Consider the following 17,638-nt stretch of genomic DNA (forward strand, 5'->3'; position numbering starts at 1 on the left):
CGCTGAACGGCTACATAGCTGCCGCTTTGGTAGGAAGGTTTCACTGCAAACAACTGTTGTTGCCTAATCGACTGGTCCATTTCTACCAAAATGCTTTGTGTTAGGGAACGCAGTGCTGACCTCTGTTACTCGCCCCCGAACTACTTCCAATGCTTCCGCGCACTAATAATAAATGCAGGTTTGACTGCCGCACCCTGTACTTTCCTCACAGTTACAGCAACTGGAAACGTGTGTACCAATGATTCCAACTGATTCACCCGTTCATTTTGACTTATATTTCCAGTCAAGGTTCAGTCTCCAATGACAATAAATATGATCAGAGACAGAGAGAGAGGGGGAGAGGGAGAGAGGGTGGGGAAGAGAGGGAGAGGAAGAGATGGAAAGAGGGAGGGGGAGAGAGGGAGAGATGGAAAGAGGGAGAGGGAGTACGGGAGAGGGAGAGGGAAAGGGAGAGAAGGCGAGGGAGGGAGAGGGAGAGAGGGCGAGGGGGGGAGAGGGAGTGAGAAGGAGAGAGAGGGAGAGAGAGTGGGGAGGGGGAGGGGGAGGGGGAGAGGGGGGAGGGAGAGGGGGGAACGGACAAAGAAGGGGGAAGAAATGGGTATGAAGAAGGAGGAGGAAGGTATAGACAGAGAGATGAGAGAGGACGAGATGGATGGAGACAGTGTGGGATAAGAGATGTACAGAGAATAGCGGAAAGGTAGTGGACAGAGATAGGGAGCATTTATGGACAAAGGGAGGGGGAGTGGAGGAGAGAGAGAGGGGGGGGCAAGAGGGGGAAAAAGAAGAGTAGAACATACCAGGTGATCAAAAAGTCAGTATAAATTTGAAAACTGAATAAATCACAGAATAATGTAGATAGAGAGGTGGAAATTGACACACATGCTTGAAATGACATGGGGTTTTATTAGAACCGAAAAATACTAAAGTCCGACAGGTGGCACTTCATCTGATCAGAATAGCAATAATTAGCATAACAAAGTAAGACAAAGCAAAGATGATGTTCTTTACAGGAAATGCTCAATATGGCCATCATCATTCCTCAACAATAGATGTAGTCGAGGAATAATGTTGTGAACAGCACTGTAAAGCATGTCCGGAGTTGTGGTGAGGCATTGGCGTCGGATGTTGTCTTTCAGCATCCCTAGAGATGTCGGTCGATCACGATACACTTGCGACTTCAGGTAACCCCAAAGCCAATAATCGCACGGACTGAGGTCTGGGGACCTGGGAGGCCAAGCGTGACGAAAGTGGCGGCTGAGCACACGATCGTCACCAAACGACGCGCGCAAGAGATCTTCCACGCGTCTAGCAATACGGTTGGTTCTAATAAAACCCCATGTCATTCCAAGCATGTGTGTCAATTTTTACCTCTCGATCTACATCATTCTGTGCTTTATTCAGTTTTCAAATTTATACTGACTTTTTGATCACCCGGTACATCCAATTCCCAAACATATTTAGCAATTGTCAAGAATAGCCAGGTTTGCTAATAAAAAGACACAAATCATTTGTGGATTAATAAAAATGTGACCCAACATCTGAGGTTTTCGAGGACACGGTCACATTACGAGGCACTGACCTGTGCTCGTACCTGGCACAGTAGGGACAGGCGGTGACGGCAGTCGAGAGAGGCGTGGGACCGCACTGCAACCTGTCGGCAGCAGCCGGCAGCTCGAGGTGCTCCGACACGGCGGGGCTGCGTCGCGCGATCTGGAGGTGGCGGGAGGCGCTGGCGGTGGCGTCGGCGTCACCGCTCCCGGGGCCCGAGAAACGGCTGCTTCTCGCACTGCCTGCACAACGTCCGCTTCACGCACGGGTAGTCGCGGAAGCTGCCGTAGTTGAACACGTCCTCGTACTGCGGGTCTGCAACCGGCGAACACGGTAATCGTTTGGTGGGCAGGCAATCCGAGGTCCCACAAGGATACTCGCAGTCACTGCAAACGTAAAATCTTTTTCAGTATTCCAAGACCTCTATCATCACATTTAGTCTTCCTCTTTTTAGTTCTTCTTAACTAGCCAGACAATTCTGAATGGTATGTTCTGTCGGTGGAGGGTCGAAATGCTGCACAGCTGCTATGTTTCCCAGTTCTTCTGCATATGCTATTACAGTAGAGCGTCAATTATCTAAACGACGGTCAACCGAACGACCGCTTAACCGAACTGTGTACTCGCTCGCACCTGTTATTCTCCATCATCCCCCTCACTCCCAAACCAAGTTTCCCACAGCAGTCGCCGCACTGGGCCACCGCTGGCGGAACATTGCTTCTAATGGGGCCTTCACGAGGCGCTGCTGACCGGCCGAGGCGCCAGTCGCTGTGTTTCAACAATCGGCACTCTTCTGTCGGCTCGGCACTGGCAGTAGCAGTAGCGGCAGTATCAAAGCTGTTCACACCAACAGCTGCGCCAGCTTAGAGTTGAGGCGTGCCGCTCCGCGCAGTTTGAAGGATGGCGCGCGCCCCCAAGAAGAGCTTCTCACTGTGCAAACAGTCACCTTCTGTTCTCTGTTACTCTACAGTACTTCTTTTTGGCAAATAAACATGTACAGTTCGATTATCCCAACAAACCAGTTTTCCAAACACCCATGTCCCCCAATTACTTCGGATAATTAACGCTCTACTGTACTTTCAATTTACAGCCTACATAATACACTATGTGATCAAAACTATCCGGACACCCCCAAAGACATATGTCTTTCATATTAGGTGCACCTACTGCCACGTACTCCACATCAGCGATCTCAGTAGTCATTAGGCATTGTGAGAGAGCGTCACAGAACTCGTGGACTTCGAACGTGGTCACGTGACTGGGTGTCACTTGTGTCATACACGCTCCTAAACATCCCTTGGTCCACTGTTTCCGATGCGATAGTGAAGTGGAAACGTGAAGGGACACGTACAGCACAAAAGCGTACAGGCCGACCTCGCCTCTCGCCTGTTGACTGACAGACACCGTCAACAGTTGAAGAGGGCCGTAATGTGTAATAGGCAGACATCTATCCAGACCATCACACAGGAATTCCAAACTGCATCAGGATCCACTGCAAGTACTACAACAGTTAGGCGGGAGATGAGAAAACTCGGATTTCATGGTCGATCGGCTGCTCATAAGCCACACACCACGCCGGTAAATGCACAACGACGCCTCGCTTGGTGTAAGGAGCGTAAACATTGGACGATTGAGCAGTGGAAAAATGTTGTGTCGAGCGACGAATCTCAGTACACAGTGTGGCGATCCGATGGCAGGGTGTGGGTATGGCGAATGCCCGGTGAACGTCATCTGTCAGCGTGTGTAGTGCCGACAGTAAAATTCGGAGGCGGTGGTGTTACGGTGTGGTCGTGTTTTTCATGGAGGGGGCTTGCACCCCTTGTTGTTTTGCGTGGTACTATCACAGGACAGGCCTACATTGATGTTTTAAGCACCTTCTTGCTTCCCACTGTTGAAGAGAAATTCGGCGATGGCGATTGCATCTTTCAACACGATCGAGCACCTGTTCATGATGCACAGCCTGTGGCGGAGTGAATACACGACAATAACATCCTTGTAATAGACTGGCGTGCACAGAGTCCTGACCTGAATCCCACACAACACCTTTGGGATGTTTTGGAACGCCCACTTCGTGCCAGGCCTCACCGACCGACATCGGTACCTCTCCTCAGTGCAGCACTCCGTGAAGAATGGGCCGCCATTCCCCAACAAACCTTCCAGCACCTGACTGAACGTACGCCAGTGAGAGTGGAAGCTGTCATCAAGGCTAATGGTGGGCCAACACCATACTGAATTCCAGCATTACCGATGGAGGGCACCACGAACTTTTTAGTCATTTTCAGGCAGGTGGCCAGATTGTTTTGATCACACAGTGTATGAATATCTTGTACTTTTTCCATTACGAAACTAGCTACTAATAAAAATATTGTATTGTTATCGTTAACACAAATCACTTTCAATTCGAGTTCACTGGCACCATGGAATGGAATGAAGCAGCATAAACTGGACAGTGTTCTGGGTATGTGAAGGTGCAGCAGAAAGGAGTCAGTGTTTGCAAGGTTGTGAATGGCCCAACTCACGTCGATAACATCGGCGAACTACTGCTGCCAGTTGAATCAAATGTTCCCAGGTAGACGTCGGTTTGCCCACAGAATCAAATACCCTGCTAAGCCAAAGAAACTGCTACACCTGCCTAATACCGTCTAGGATCCACATGAGCACTCAGAAGTGCCACAACACGATGAGTGTGTGCCAAGCAAGATCGTAAGAGATGGAAAAGAGCCACCGTGGTAAAACAACCGAGTTAGAAAACTGTTATGGAAGCAAAGGGAACTTCACAGCAAACATAAACATAGCCAAAGCCTTGCAGACAAACAAAAATTACGCGAAGCGAAATGTAGTGTGAGGAGGGCTATGCGAGAGGCGCTCAACGAATTCGAAAGTAAAGTTCTATGTACTGACTTGGCAGAAAATCCTAAGACATTTTGGTCTTATGTGAAAGCGGTAGGTGGATCAAAACAAAATGTCCAGACACACTGTGACCAAAATGGTACTGAAACAGAGGATGACAGACTAAAGGCCGAAATACTAAATGTCTTTTTCCAAAGCTGTTTCACAGAGAAAGACTGCACTGTAGTTCCTTCTCTAGACTGTCGCACAGATGACAAAATGGTAGATATCGAAATAGACGACAGAGGGATAGAGAAACAATTAAAATCGCTCGAAAGAGGAAAGGCCGATGGACCTGATGGGATACCAGTTCGATTTTACACAAGAGTACGCGAAGGAACTTGCCCCCCTTCTTGCAGCGGTGTACCGTAGGTCTCTAGAAGAGCGTAGCGTTCCAAAGGATTGGAAAAGGGCACAGGTCATCCCCGTTTTCAAGAAGGGACGTCGAACAGATGTGGAGAACTGTAGACCTATATCTCTAAAGTCGATCAGTTGTAGAATTTTGGAACACGTATTATGTTCGAGTATAATGACTTTTCTGGAGACTAGAAATCTACTCTGTAGGAATCAGCATGGGTTTCGAAAAAGATGGTCGTGTGAAACCCAGCTCTCGCTATTCGTCTACGAGACTCAGAGGGCCATAGACACGGGTTCCCAGGTAGATGCCCTGTTTCTCGACTTCCGCAAGGCGTTCGATACAGTTCCCCACAGTCGTTTAATGAACAAAGTAAGAGCATATGGACTATCAGACCAATTGTGTGATTGGACTGAAGAGTTCCTAGATAACAGAACGCAGCGTGTCATTCTCACTGGAGAGAAGTCTTCCGAAGTAAGAGTGATTTCAGGTATTTCGCAGGGGAGTGTCGTAGGACCGTTGCTATTCACAATATTCATAAATGATCTTGTGGACAATATCGGAAGTTCACCGAGGCTTTTTGCGGATGATGCTGTGGTATATCGAGAGGTTGTAACAATTGAAAATTATACTGAAATGCAGGAGGATCTGCAGCGAATTGACGCACGGTGCACGGAATGGCAATTGAATCTCAATGTAGACAAGTGTAATGTGCTGCGAATACATAGAAAGAAAGATCCCTTATCATTTAGCTACAATATAGCAGGTCAGCAACTGGAAGCAGTTTATTCCATAAATTCTCTGGGAGTACGCATTAGGAGTGATTTAAAATGGAATGATCATATAAAGTTGATCGTCGGTAAAGCAGATGCCAGACTGAGATTCATTGGAAGAATCCTAAGGAAATGCAATCCGAAAACAAAGGAAGTAGGTTACAGTACGCTTGTTCGCCCACTGCTCGAATACTGCTCAGCAGTGTGGGATCCGTACCAGATAGGGTCGGTAGAAGAGATAGAGAAGATCCAATGGAGAGCAGCGCGCTTCGTTACAGGATCATTTAGTAATCGCGAAAGCGTTACGGAGATGATAGATAAACTCCAGTGGAAGACTTTGCAGGAGAGACGCTCAGTAGCTCGGCACGGGCTTTTGTCGAAGTTTCGAGAACATACCTTCATACCTTCACCGAGGAGTCGAGCAGTACATTGCTCCCTCCTACGTATATCTCGCGAAGAGACCGTGAGGATAAAATCAGAGAGATTAGAGCCCACACAGAGGCATACCGAGAATCCTTCTTTCCACGAACAATAAGAGACTCGAATAGAAGGGAGAACCGATGGAGGTACTCAAGGTACCCTCCGCCACACACCGTCAGGTGGCTTGCGGAGTATGGATGTAGATGTAGATGGTATGGACTCAACTAATGTCTACAGTAGTGCTCGAGAGAATGGACGTTGTGAATTCTGTAGAGCTGTCCATAAATCCGTAAGAGCACGACGGGGAGGGGATCTCTTCTGAACAGCGGGTTGCAAGACATCCCAGATATGCTCAATAATACCCATGTCTCGGGAGTTTGGTGACCAGTGGAATTGTTTAAACCCAGAAGAGAGTTCCTGGAGCCAGTTCGTAGCAATTCTGGACATGTGGAGTGTCGCATTGTCCTGCTGGATTCCCCAAGTCTGTTGGAATGCAGAGTGGGCACAAATGGAGGCAGGTGATCAGACAAAATGCTTATGTATGTGTCACCTGTCAGAGTGGTATCTAGACGTATCAGGGGTCACTCCAAGCATACATACCCCACACCATTACAGAGCCTCTACCAGTGTAAACAATCACCTGCTGACATACAGCGTCCATGGATTCATGAGACTGTCTGCTTACCGATACATGTACATTCGCTCAATACAACGGGACTGGTCTGACCAGGCAACATGTTTCCAGTCATCTACGGTCCACGTCAGTGTTGACGGGTGCAGGCGAGGCATAAAGCTTTGTCTCATGCAGTCTACATTTTATATGCTCTCTACTTTGACCATCATCAGTTATTTTGCTCCCCAAATAGCAAAACTCTTTTACTACTTTAAGTGTCTCATTTCCTAATCCAATTCCCTCAGCATCACCCCACTTAATTCGACTACATTCCATTATCCTCATTTTGCTTTTGTTGATGTTCATCTTATAGCCTCCTTTCAAGACACTGTCCATTCCGTTCAACTGCTCTTCCAAGTCCTTTGCTGTCTCTGACAGAATTACAATGTCATTGGCGAACCTCAAAGTTTTTACTTCTTCTCCGTGGATTTTAATTCCTACTCCGAATTTTTCTTTTGTTTCCTTTACTGCTTGCTCAATATACAGATTGAATAGCATCGGGGAGAGGCTACAACCCTGTCTCACTGCCTTCCCATCCACTGCTTCCCTTTCATGTCCCTCGACTCTTATAACTGCCATCTGGTTTCTGTAGAAATTATAAACAGCTCCATGTACTTTACCACTGACGCCTTTAGAATTTGAAAGAGAGTATTCCAGTCAACATTGTCAAAAGCTTTCTCTATGTCCACAAATGGTAGAAACGTAGGTTTGCCTTTACTTAAGATAAGGCGTAAGGTCAGTATTGCCTCATGTGTTCCAACATTTCCACAGAATCCAATTAAGATGTTTATCGTGTAACATTTCCCGTTTCCACCAGTGCATATAATAAGCTCAGAACAGAGTTGGGGGATGGCTAGTCCAGTAAAAATTTCCTAGAACTGCACCACTGTGGAGCTACAGCCATAAAATGACAGCTAATAAGGGATGCCAAAGCAGACAATCGAAGACACCCAGTACCACCCGAGTGACGTCGCAGCTGGCAGCTGGAGTACGTAAGGGGATACCGGCAGGCCGTCAGCAGTCATTCCATTCCACCACGATCGAGGAGAAGTCAGTCGAAAGCTCGAGCTCTTCTTTACGGCATTTGAAACGGCCGGAAGCCTGAGAAATTTCTTTTTTTAAATCAGACTTCAAGGAGAATATAATAATTCCAATCCCAAAGAAAGCAGGTGTTGACAGGTGTGAAAATTACCGAACTACCAGTTTAATAAGTCAAAGCTGCAAAGTACTAACGCGAATTCTTTGCAGATGAATGGAAAAACTGGTAGAAGCCGATCTCAGGGAAGATAAGTTTGGATTCCGTAGAAATGTTGGAACATGTGAGGCAATACTGACCCTAACACTTATCTTAGAAAATAGATTAAGGAAAGGCAAACCTACATTTCTAGCATGAGTAGAATTAGAGAAAGCTTTTGACAATGTTGACTGGAATACTCTCTTTCAAATTCTAGAGGTGGCAGGGATAAAATACAGGGAGGGAAATGCTATTTACAATTTGTACAGAAACCGGATGGCAGTTATAAGAGTCGAGGGACATGAAAGGGAAGCAGTGGTTGGGAAGGGAGTGAGACAGGGTTGTAGCCTCTCCCCGATGTTATTCAATCTGTATATTGAGCAGCCAGTGAAGGAAAAAAAAGAAAAGTTCGGAGCAGGTATTAAAATCCATGGAGAAGAAATAAAAACTTTGAGGTTCGCCGATGACATAGTAATTCTGTCAGAGACAGCGAAGGACTTGGAAGAGCAGTTGAATGGAATGGACAGTGTCTTGAAAGGAGGGTATAAGATGAACATCAACAAAAGCAAAACGAGGATAATGGAATGTAGTCGAATTAAGTCAGGTGATGCTGAGGGAATTAGATTAGGAAATGAGACATTTAAAGTAGTAAAGGAGTTTTGCTATTTGGGTAGCAAAATAACTGATGATGGTCGAAGTAGAGAGGATATAAAATGTAGACTGGCTATGGGACGGAAAGCATTTCTGAAGAAGAAAAATTTGTTATCATCGAGTATAGATTTAAGTGTCAGGAAGTCGTTTCTGAAAGTATTTGTATGGAGTGTAGCCATGTATGGAAGTGAAACGTGGACGATAAATAGTTTGGACAAGAAGAGAATAGAAGCTTTCGAAATGTGGTGCTACAGAATAATGCTGAAGATTAGATGGGTAGATCATGTAACTCATGAGGAGGTATTGAATAGGATTGGGGAGAAGAGGAGTTTGTGGCACAACTTGAGTAGAAGAAGGGATCGGTTGGTAGGACATATTCTGAGGCATCAAGGGATCACCAATTTGGTATTGGAGGACAGCGTGGAGGGTAAAAATCATAGAGGGAGACCAAGAGATGAATACACTAAGCAGATTCAGAAGGATGTAGGATGGAGTACGTACTGGGAGACGAAGCAGCTTGCACAGGATAGAGTAGCATGGAGAGCTGCATCAAACCAGTCTCTGGACTGAAGACCACAACAACAACAACAACAGCAACAACAACAACATTAGATCCCGTCACCCCGCCACCGCCCGCACGACTCACTGAGCGTCCAGTAGTGCTGCCCGCGATCGCCGTCCTCCCGCGGCACTTTGACGAAGTACTTGCCGAGCGACAGGTACGCCCGGACCGAGCTCCGCCAGACCTTCTTCTTGCGATCGAAGTAGGGGAAACGGTTCTCGATGTAGGCGCAGATCTCCGACTGCGTCGCCCTCCTGGCGGACAAATGAGAGCGCAAATTTTAGTCGAGCTCGTCCGAAGGAGACACCGAGTGAGATTTAAGGGCCATGAGCCCTTCTTGGCACCACCACCACAAGTGTGCAAGTCCCTGTGACCCACTTTACTTTGTACAACTGGAGAAATATTTAATCAAACAATGGAAATTACAGGATGGAATGTAACAATACCAGAGAAGGAAAGTTGCTACTGCAGTGCCGTGGAATAGAAAAGAGTTGGAAACGTGGAATATTGTCAAAGTTTCGTTGCCTATGCCGAGACGCAGAGGCAGTAGGTTAGCCGAGAGGTAAGAGGATTGCACACGTATCGGAATGTGTCGCCACGCAGGGGCAGCGGCCTGGTTACACACAACAGCCGAGAGAGAATTGCTTAGCACGCAGGTTTGTGTTGGACGGAGACTTTCGTCGAGTGCAAGACAGAGATATAGCGTCAGCTGTACTGCATTTTTCAACTTCTCGTAAGTCTGCCGTAACAACACGTAACTCTGTCGCAAGAACACCTAAGGGGCGAGTACGACAGAGAATCGGCAGTAGAAGTGGAACGAATGCGTTCATTACAAACGAGCATGACGTCAGGAAGTCGCTCGTGGTTCCTTTAAAAATACGCCAGCTTTGATAGCAACAAGGCACTCGCAGTTAGACTTGCAGTGAGATGTGTACTGGGTCGCTGCGTAGCACTCAGCTCGGTGATCGACACGTTAATCTTTATCGAGGAGATGTTGCAGTCAGGGCGGCCCATCCAGCAGCAGACGTGGGGGGACAGTACCGGCTCCGGTCCTCTCTGCTGCCGCTGTCAATCGTCGACCCGGGATTAGCAGACATCGCGGCAGACTCGCTCGCCGCCAATGCCGACCACACCGGTGAGCCGTCGTCGAGATCGTGCGGGGCCTAGGCCCTGTGCTTCCGCCGTCACAACCGGGTGAGCCGACGACGCTGGGGGACTGCAACCTGTTCCGCCCGTACACTGCAGACGAGCCACCGGGAGGAGCGGGGAAGAAGGCGGGGCGGGATAGAGCACACTCCGCACTACGAGAACGCCTCTCGTGCCGACAGCGCCGGGACTCCAACCGGGAGCCTCCTGCCGTCCGCCGCCGAGCCGGCCACCGCCAGCCGCGCACGGCGCTGCGCTAGAGTGCGCGTCATTTATGTTGGCGGCCGAGTTTAGGTTCGTTCTGCGCATCTGACGTCACAAAACACAGTCAGCCAATGAACAGAGAACGACGTTGCCAGATCTCGACTGCAGTGCTTGGCACGGACGAGTGTCTTCAGCTTTAGAAACGTTCAGTCAAAAATAAAGTAATAGAACAAAAGCAATGTCTTGATAGCAGACTTTCTTTTATAGAATGTTTGGAAAAAGCATTCTTTATACCAATTACTTCATATTCTATTAATTAATTAAACCAAACAAGCAATAAGACTCCTAATTCAGGCGATAGCAAGGAAAGGTGTTTGTATCAATCTCACGAACTGCTTTTTCGCAATAAAGAAGAGCGGTAATTGTTTATTTCCTATTGTACTTCGACGAAGCGTGAATAATTCATAGTCACGCCAACAGTGTTTGGTAGTATTTTGCGTGACACGGAGCTCACGGAGCTATGCTGTTCGAGTTGCGTTAGCGTAATGGTTAAGGTGTTGGACTGCTAAGCGATAGGTCGAGAGTTCGATCCTTGTGCTGTGCTTAATATTTACTTTATTTAAAAATAATATTGAAGTGCTGTACTTCACGAATTTTATTCGTTTGAATGCAATTTTTGGAAATTTCTAGTGCTTTGTCTCTTCATTAACCCTTTCGCTGCTGCAGACACGTGCTCCCCGCATTCTGAAGTGCTTTAAAATAGAGCCAAATGCGCCCGGTGTAAATAAAACTTTTATTACAGTCGCGAAAGACGGAACATTTCTCAATATTACATACGACACCTATGTGGTACTTAAATTAAATGAGGTATTGTTATACAGTAAATTTGTATATTAAATTTAGGTATCTTGTCCACATTTAATTGTCAACATTGTGCAACTAAAATCGACCATACGGAAAGTATACGCTATGGACTTTTACCTCCGGAAACTCTTCAAAATTTTCGTGCAATGGTTTACTACATTTAATGCTGCACAATAACTGCGTTGAACATCGAACCAAATTAAATCATTTAAGGGGGGGAAGGTATCAGTCAAGAAGACGTGTAAAAATCAAATTTTTGGGCCAAATAGTTTTTGTGAAATCGAATGATAAAGTGTGTCAAAGCAGTCGAAACACCGTGTGTCTGCACAGGCGAGCAGTGCAGTGATGACAGAATCGCACACAGCACGTCTTTGTAGCAGCGAAAGGGTTAATGCGGCCGTGGTGGCTTTACTTCATGAACTGCGCGCTCCCCCCTACACGTAAGTTTGCAAACTATGCTATACTATGGCGCTGCTTCTCTTGGCGCGTACAACTGGCAACGCAGCAATCTCCCGCGTCTGGGCAGGCATGCGCGAGCCGCCAAGAGAAAAGGATTGAACTGTAGCAAGACTAGTGTGGCCCGGAGCTGGTGTCATCGCTCCGAGTCAGCGAGGGCTCGGGGAAGGTTGTCGACATCACCGAGATCGGCCAGCCTGTGTTAGGCAGGCCACACTGTACTCGGCAGGAATAAAGGTGTCATGAATTAATAATGTTTCTTTGGCATTTCTGACGAATCCACAGTCACTTCCTAGCATCCTGACAACTCGAGAGGTCACGGCTCAGCCCCCAGTCCACCGTAGGCGACTGGGACCACCGGGGCGCCTACACTACTCGCCATATAGCGGAGATGCCGAGTCGTGATAGGCACGACAAAAAGATTCACACTGTTATAGCTTTCGGCCATTAAGGCCTTTGTCAGCAGAAGACACACACACACACACACACACACACACACACACACACACACACACGCAAATGCAACTTGCACTAGTAGTTTCAGCTCTTTGACCCTGCAGATGTTTGTGCAAGTTGCACGTTCGCGCGCGCGCGCGTGTGTGTGTGTGTGTGTACTGCTGACAAAGGTCTTAAAGGCCGAAAGCTACAATTGTGTGAATCTTTTTGTTGTGCCTATCACGACTCAGCATCTCCACTATACGGCGAGTAGCAACTTCCCTTCTCTGGTAGTGTTGGAGAAATATTTAGTTATTTACTAGGTTCCCTGCTTTGAAGCTGCTCAGAAGCAATTTTGTCAATACTCATGGTGTATTCGTGGATGCAGACACACACACACACACACACACACACACACACACACACGATTTCCCGGTTAAAAATACACATTTTCGTGGGTGAAAATACACTATTTCCCAGGTGAAAATCCACTCCACCCTGGGTGAAAGTTTACGTCTTCCATGTCAAGTGACAATATACGAGGGCAGTTCAATAAGTGATGCAACACATTTTTTTTCTGAAACAGGGGTTGTTTTATTCAGCATTGAAATACACCAGGTTATTCCCCAATCTTTTAGCTACACAACACTATTTTTCAGCGTAATCTCCATTCAATGCTACGGCCTTACGCCACCTTGAAATGAGGGCCTGTATGCCTGCACGGTACCATTCCACTGGTCGATGTCGGAGCCAACGTCGTACTGCATCAATAACTTCTTCATCATCCGCGTAGTGCCTCCCACGGATTGCGTCCTTCATTGGGCCAAACATGTGGAAATCCGACGGTGCGAGCTCGGGGCTGTAGGGTGCATGTGGAAGAACAGTCCACTGAAGTTTTGTGAGCTCCTCTCGGGTGCGAAGACTTGTGTGAGGTCTTGCGTTGTCATGAAGAAGGAGAAGTTCGTTCAGATTTTTGTGCCTACGAACACGCTGAAGTCGTTTCTTCAATTTCTGAAAAGTAGCACAATACACTTCAGAGTTGATCGTTTGACCATGGGGAAGGACATCGAACAGAATAACCCCTTCAGCGTCCCAGAAGACTGTAACCATGACTTTACCGGCTCAGGGTATGGCTTTAAACTTTTTCTCGGTCGGGGAGTGGGTGTGGCGCCACTCCATTGATTGCCGTTTTGTTTCAGGTTCGAAGTGATGAACCCATGTTTCATCGCCTGTAACAATCTTTGACAAGAAATTGTCACCCTCAGCCACATGACGAGCAAGCAATTCCGCACAGATGGTTCTCCTTTGCTCTTTATGGTGTTCGGTTAGACAACGAGGGACCCAGCGGGAACAAACCTTTGAATATCCCAACTGGTGAACAATTGTGACAGCACTACCAACAGAGATGTCAAGTTGAGCACTGAGTTGTTTGACGGTGATCCGTCGATCATCTCGAACGAGTGTGTTCGCACGCTCCGCCATTGCAGGAGTCACAGCTGTGCACGGCCGGCCCGCACGCGGGAGATCAGACAGTCTCGCTTGACCTTGCGGCGATGATGACACACGCTTTGCCCAACGACTCACCGTGCTTTTGTCCACTGCCAGATCACCGTAGACATTCTGCAAGCGCCTATGAATATCTGAGATGCCCTGGTTTTCCGCCAAAAGAAACTCGATCACTCCCCGTTGTTTGCAAAGCACATCCGTTACAGACGCCATTTTAACAGCTCCGTACAGCGCTGCCACCTGTCGGAAGTCAATGAAACTATACGAGACGAAGCGGGAATGTCTTAAAATATTCCACAAGAAATTTCCGGTTTTTTCAACCAAAAATGGCCGAGAAAAAAAATGTGTTGCATTAATTATTGAACTGCCCTCGTACTTCCTCTTGGGGCTGTAAAACTTATCAATCCTTTGTATGGTAAAGGTTTTATACACCGGCGTACAACTTCTTAGCACTTTAGGAGGGGAGGCGGCGGGGGGGTGGGGGGGGGGACGACGACAACCGACATTTCAGAAAGATCTTTGACATGCGGTAAAATGATTTTCGTATTACGAAAGTATAAATCCAAATTCCACCAAATGCAGTATAAAAGTTTTCAAAGCACTGAAATCGAAATTGTGCTGCATAATGCACTTTCATCATCCAGTCATGTAATCTCACCAGCCAATGGCAGCAGACATTCAGAGCGAAAGACATGTGAAACACATAAATAGGAAAAGTTAACGGCTAAAATTAATAAACATACAGTATAGCAACAACAAAAGGAAGTATATTGTTGTTCACCAAAAATTTGTCATCGTTTTCTTCCAAGGGAGTGCTTAGGCAGGATCCTAAGAGCATAAATTAAATTGCAGCAACTGAACATTTCTGACAAGCACTGTCACTAATTTCACTGCTGTGCTGAACATTTCATGGGTTCTCTATAGAAAAATTACACTTTTTGGCATTGTTATTGCATAACCTGTAATCTATGAAATAACTAAAATAAATATGAAAAAGTAACCTTGAAACTTTGTCATTTTTAGCATCCATTTTTCTTTATGATATATGAAACACAAATGCGCCAGTAAAATTTTAAATAATGGCGTACATGGCTGATCTTCTGGGCCCGAAATTTTTCTAAGTAGCTGGTACTCAAAGTTATGTTTTGACTGAGAATTGAATGCACTGTGGTTTAAGAAATTCATCACACATTCTCACACACAACATTATTCATCTTGCATAAAAGGAAATTTACTTTGAAAGTGACACTTCTCAAACCACCATTCACAAAATTTTCTAGCAATCTGTTAGAAAGGTAAGCAATTGTAATGCCACACTCATCAAAAGCAGTTTGTTGTACAAAGTATTCTATAGTCTTCATCCCAAAGCCTTTGACACACTTTGCTGTTGGCAGATGCTTGCACGTGCACTGTTGCGTTGTCATTGTTGATGTTGTAAATAGCACACTTTCTTTGCAACCAAAGTTTTATTATGGCGTTATTCTATCATTTATGTTTCATTGCTACAGTGTTATTCCACAGTAGCAGGTTAAAATAAAATTGTTTGTTAGAGTATCAGTTCTTACCAGTCAAAAATTACAAAAATCGAACTGAAAACTAAAACAATGAAAAACTCTTGAATTATAAGTTTTTCCCCACATGAAAAAATTCCCGCATTTTTCCAAGATTTCCTGGTTGTCCTCGGGAATTTACACCTCTCATATTGTGTCACATTATTTTATTTATTTTGAAGATTTGGGAGCATAAAGTTAGGACATTCTGCTAATTTGGAAGCAAACTAAAGATGACGGCAAAACAAGGACGACATAAAAAGCATATTAGCACAGGCGAAAAGGGCATTCTCAGTCAAGAGACATCTGCTAACATCAAACATTGGCCTTACTTTGAGGAGGAAAGTTCTGGGAACGCACATATGGAGCACAGTATTGTTTGGTATGAATAATGGACTGTGGGGAAACCAGGAAAAAAGATTATCAAAATGTCTGAGATGCAGTGCTACAGATGAATGTTGAAAATTACAGGGTGGCGCACGAAATGTGTTACCATTTTGTTTTTGAATATAAACTTTATTGTCAATACAATCTGAAAGGAACATATACTACAATGGAAAGCCGTCCATGGAGATTTGTTCTAACTCAGTACATGCTCAATATGTCCACAATTTCCTTCAAACGAACACTGAAGTTAGTGATTACCCTACGGCACATGTCTTCCGTAATTTCACTGCAAGCTTGAAGAATAAGTCTTCTGAGCTCCATTAAATCACGTGGACGTTTCAGGAAAATTTTTTCCTTTCGGTACCCCCAAAGAAAAGAGTCACGTGGATTGAGTTCTGGACTATTGGGGGGCCAATTTTGTCCGTCATTGAAGCAATCTGGAAACCTGAGTGAAATGATCCGCATGTCGAAATGCTCGTGTAAAAACTCCAACAGTCCAGACCTCAATCCACGTGACATATTTCTTTGGGGGTACCTAAAGGAAAAAATTTTCCCAAAACGTCCACATGATTTAATGGAGCTCAGAAGACTTATTCTTCAAGTTTGCAGTGAAATTACGGAAGACATGTGCCGTAGGGTAATCACTAACTTCAGTGTTCATTTGAAGGAAATTGTGGACATATTGAGCATGTACTGAGTTAGAACAAATCTCTATGGACGGCTCTTCATTGTAGTGTATGTTCCTTTCAGATTGTATTGACAATAAAGTTTATATTCAAAAACAAAATGGTAACACATTTCGTGCGCCACCCTGTAGTTGGACTGATAAGATATGAAATGATTAGATTCTATGTAGAATTGGTGAAGAAAGGAAAATATGGATAGGACTGACAAGACGAAATGACAGAATGATAGTACTTATTGAGACATCAGGGAACAGCGTGCACAGTACTAGAAGGAGCTGCAGAGGGTGAAAACTGTAGAGGAAGACAGAGATTGGAATACATCCAGCAAATAATTGAGGGAGTAGGTTGCAAAGTGCTACTCTGAGATGAAGAGATTGGCACAGGAGAGGAATTTGTGGCAGGCTCAATCGAACCAATCAGAAGACTCAATAAATAAATAAATATGAGCAGACTTGTGGTCATGCAACAAATCAGTACAAATTTTACAGAATGCTGAATACACACTTCATAAACAAAATGAGCTCAAAATTAATAAAATATGAAGAAAATTTGTGAAAGAGTATAGGAATAAACAACACAGTATAAAGAAAAATTCCCAACTACAATGAGGAACTTATGTACAGAATATAAGGAGTGTGCCACACAAAGAAACATTTGAACCCAGATTTTGTATGTCAAGTGTTGCAGTTTAGACAGAGGGCAGGAGAGAAGGTGCAGAGAGGGGGAAGGGATAAGTAGCAGAAAGGAGAGAAATGAAAGAAATTAATAGACTGGGTGTGGCGGTGAAATGACGGCCTCGTTGTGCTGGAATGGGAACGCGAAGGGGGCTGGATGGGTGAGGACAGTGACTAATGAAGGTCGAGGCCAGGAGGGTTATGGGAACATCGGATGTATTGCAGGGAAAGTTCCCACCTGCGCAGTTCAGAAAAGCTGGTGTCGGTGGGAAGGATCCGTACGGCACAGGCTGTGAAGCAGTCACTGAGATGAGGGGTATCGTGTTTGGCAGCGTGTTCAGCAACAGGGTGGTCCACTTGTTTCTCGGCCGCAGTTTGTCGCTGGACGTTCATGCGGACAGACACAGCTTGTTGGTTGTCGTGCCTACATAGAATGCCGCACCTTCTCTCCTATCCTCTGTCTAAACTGCAACACTTCACTCTCCGCCACTCCCACCATACTATCCCTCCCCCTCCCTGCCACAGCCTCCTCCTTACCCCCACCAATCTACATCTACATACATACTCCCCAATCCACCATACGCTGTGTGGTGGAGGGTACCTCGTACCACAACTAACATCTTCTCTC

The 17,638-nt window shown here is 45.8% G+C and overlaps 1 protein-coding gene across 1 annotated transcript in view; it reads right to left on the reverse strand.

Moving 5' to 3' along the window:
- The window catches only part of LOC124553544, a 233,507-nt gene that overhangs the window by 10,590 nt on the left and 205,279 nt on the right, over positions 1-17,638 (reverse strand). Inside the window, exons 14-15 of the mRNA XM_047127391.1 lie at positions 9,187-9,356; positions 1,580-1,863 (exon numbers count right to left, since the gene is read on the reverse strand). Of these exons, the coding sequence (XP_046983347.1) occupies positions 1,748-1,863; positions 9,187-9,356 (286 nt within the window). The 3' untranslated portion in view covers positions 1,580-1,747. The remainder of the gene's footprint in view (positions 1-1,579; positions 1,864-9,186; positions 9,357-17,638) is intronic.

This window comes from Schistocerca americana, chromosome 11 (assembly GCF_021461395.2).
Source record: "Schistocerca americana isolate TAMUIC-IGC-003095 chromosome 11, iqSchAmer2.1, whole genome shotgun sequence".
In the NCBI taxonomy this organism is placed as follows: Eukaryota; Metazoa; Arthropoda; class Insecta; order Orthoptera; family Acrididae; genus Schistocerca; species Schistocerca americana.